The following is a 3,142-nucleotide window of genomic DNA, read 5'->3' on the forward strand; positions in this document are numbered from 1 at the left end:
ATCATGAAGTGTGACGTGGACATCCGGAGAGATCTGTACGCCAATTCCGTCATGTCTGGCGGCTCGACCATGTACCCGGGCATCGCCGACAGGATGCAGAAGGAGATAACTGCTCTAGCCCCCAGTTCAGTGAAGATCAAGGTGATTGCTCCCCCTGAGAGGAAGTACTCGGTCTGGATCGGAGGCTCCATCTTGGCTTCTCTCTCCACCTTCCAGCAGATGTGGATCTCCAAACAGGAGTACGACGAGTCCGGCCCCTCCATCGTGCACAGGAAATGTTTCTAAACTTAGAACTCACAGGAAATACGGGTGGATCTTTCTCTATCTTTGTCTGGGTCATTCTATGGTATTAATAATACTCTTCATTTTTACATTTACTTTGGCTAGAAAATTTTAGCTGAAACAAATTATCCACAGAACAAAACGTGTCTTTTCAAAGCAGAAAAAATGGCAATGTAGACAAAATGTAAGTACCACTTGGGTAGATGAATCAGTGAATGTATTTGTCTGTTGATTAAAGTTAAAGTCAAGACATGACCGTTACGGCGACTCGAGACATATTTGTGTTTGTACGTGTGTGTGTGTGTGTGTGTGTGTGTGTGTGTGTGTGTGTGTGTGTGTGTGTGTGTGTGAGCGGAGAGTATGGGAATGGGTGAGTAAATGTTTGCATGTTCTGTTTGTACAATAACATGAATCTGATGGTACTTCCGTGAGCATGCGCTGAAATAAAACTCTACTGGCTGTTCGAAATAAAGTCACGACTGTAAATACTTCCAGCGGACTGTTGTTACACTTCGGCTGTCGGGCAACTGTTGTTTGTTTGAGTAAAGATGAACACTTTTTTTAAAATGTGTAAGTGTTTTTACGCTCCCATCGACACATTTTACTTCATTTATGAGGCGGGCTTCCGATCCTGCCTGTCAGGGCCAACTCGAGCTAGGAGGGATACAACATCCCAGCAAAAAGTCAAAGATACACGATAAAAATCCCTCTCACTCGGGAATCGAGCTCACGTCTCCTGTGTAGCGGACTCATACATTGTGAATGTGTACGTCCGATCAGCAGGCCATAGGCAATGTTGCAGGACTTGACAAACCATTACTTTTAGTTTTAGTAGGAGTTTTACGGCACTTGCAACACAATAAGGTCATATAAGTTCCGAAGATTAGACTTAGAGGTGTTACAAGAGAGTAACAAACACAAAAAAGAAGTAGGAGAGATAAGGACAATAGATGTTTGATAGGAAAGAAGAGGCAAACCATACCAGAGCATCCGGGAACCACCCACCAAACCATTACGCTGACACACATCCCAAACACGAGTCTGTATATGTCATAGTACATGTGCATGTTGTTGCCTGCTTTATCAAGATTCAGAGAAAGAGAAAGAAAAAAAATACATGTAGAATTGATAAACCTGTGCGAACGTTGAAGTCGCGCTCCTCGTTTGCTAGTTAGAATAATCAGAATCAGAGTGCACATCCTCATTGAGTTATCTGTCGTTTGGTGCTGTAAAAAGTGGGCCTACTGAAAGAGTAAGATTGATAGATGGGTTTTTTTCTTCTAAAAACACGAGAAAAGAAACGAAAAGGAGAAGAAAACATGTGACAAACCAGTGGCACCTCCAAAGATCCGCACCCGAGCCAAGGTTATCAGTACGTTTTGGAGTTAGTTTTGAGCTTATAGTTTGTTCTTTTATTTTTATTTTTTTAAGTACCCGGTAAAGAGTTTTCCGGAACTTGCAACACTAACACTAACAGATGCTACAAAAACCGATGTGTTGAAGAAAGAAAAGCACCTCGACACAGCGGCGGATAATTAATCAGTTGTGAGAAAGTTTGCTTTGGTATTCTTTTCAGGAATTTAGGACATACAACCATATTTAATTTGGAAACGCTATCAGTATCAGTACATGTACAACGATTCGACTCATTTGTTGAAAAAGATCAGGATATTAAAATATAAATATAATATAGCTTTCTTTTTAGAGCATCCACCGAGCAACCTAAGGATTGGAGAACCATGATCGCCGATGCCTGTTGCAGATCTGGCACTTGATGAGGATGAGTTAGAGTTTAACAGCACTTGTAACACAAATTGGTCATAGAAGTGCCGAAAATTAGAGGTGTGACTAGAGAGAAACATGAAAAGAAAAGGAGAAGAGATTAGGACAATGATTTTTATTGGCAAAAAAAAGGCGCAAACTACGCCAGAGCGCCTGCCAACCACCCACCATTCGACAGTGGGTCATGAAAACATCACAGCTTTACGTCACGTGTGTCAACAGATTTCTAGGTAAATAATTATTGGCGTTATGTAGGTATTTTTACGCTCTCACCAACACGATTTAGACCATTTAGGAGGAAGGCTTCCGACCCTGCCTGTCCAGGACCATTCCTGACTGAGAGGGATACGACGTCCCAGAAGAAAGACCGAGATACTTGATAAACATTTCTCCCGACTCGAGAATCGAACTCAGGTCTCTTATATGCGCGGCGAAACGCCTAACCACTACACCACAGACGCTGGAGATACTCGGTAGTAACACCTCACTATCCCAGCAAACCAACAGAGACACTCGATCAGCTTGATGTAACATTTAACACCCCTCCCCATCCCAAATAGACGCAAATGAAAATAATCAATATCTACCCTTCCCTTTTGCTTGTTTGAGTAAAGAGACGCTCGTGCACAACACAATACATGTAATGGTCATTTAGTGCTGAGAAAAACTAAGACAGACAGAAACAACAGAGGGAAGAAAGTGAAGAAGTAAGACCTACTAGAAGCGCCCTCCAACCACCCGAGAATAATACCTCCATATCCTGGCAGACAAATGGAGATAGCCGACATTATTACCGTATCTCATTTCAAGCAGGTATTAAACTCAACAACAATAAAAACCAGGTCTCCTTATGTTTCCATCAATTGTATTGCCCTCAATGTGATAATGTCCTCAACAATGAGGAATAAAAAACTGAAATATACATATAACAACACACAGAGAAATATAAAATAAGAAATATACCCGTACACTTTTTTAAAAATACATTCAAAATTTTGTTCGCAGAAACGCACGCACGCACGCATGAGCACGCCCCCCTCTCTCTTTCTCTCTCTCTCTCTCTCTCTCTCTCTCTCTC

General features: G+C 41.8%; 1 protein-coding gene and 1 long non-coding RNA gene across 2 annotated transcripts in view; one reads left to right on the forward strand and one right to left on the reverse strand.

Annotated features, from left to right (window-relative positions):
• Positions 1 to 3,142, forward strand: part of LOC101845889 (actin, clone 302) — a 12,982-nt gene that overhangs the window by 5,679 nt on the left and 4,161 nt on the right. The window contains exon 4 of the mRNA XM_013089728.2: positions 30 to 59. Within this exon, the coding sequence (XP_012945182.2) occupies positions 30 to 59 (30 nt within the window). The remainder of the gene's footprint in view (positions 1 to 29; positions 60 to 3,142) is intronic.
• The window catches only part of LOC106013584, a 6,287-nt gene that overhangs the window by 1,017 nt on the left and 2,128 nt on the right, over positions 1 to 3,142 (reverse strand). The window lies entirely within an intron of this gene.

Source organism: Aplysia californica, unplaced genomic scaffold (assembly GCF_000002075.1).
Source record: "Aplysia californica isolate F4 #8 unplaced genomic scaffold, AplCal3.0 scaffold01027, whole genome shotgun sequence".
NCBI classification, from domain to species: Eukaryota; Metazoa; Mollusca; class Gastropoda; order Aplysiida; family Aplysiidae; genus Aplysia; species Aplysia californica.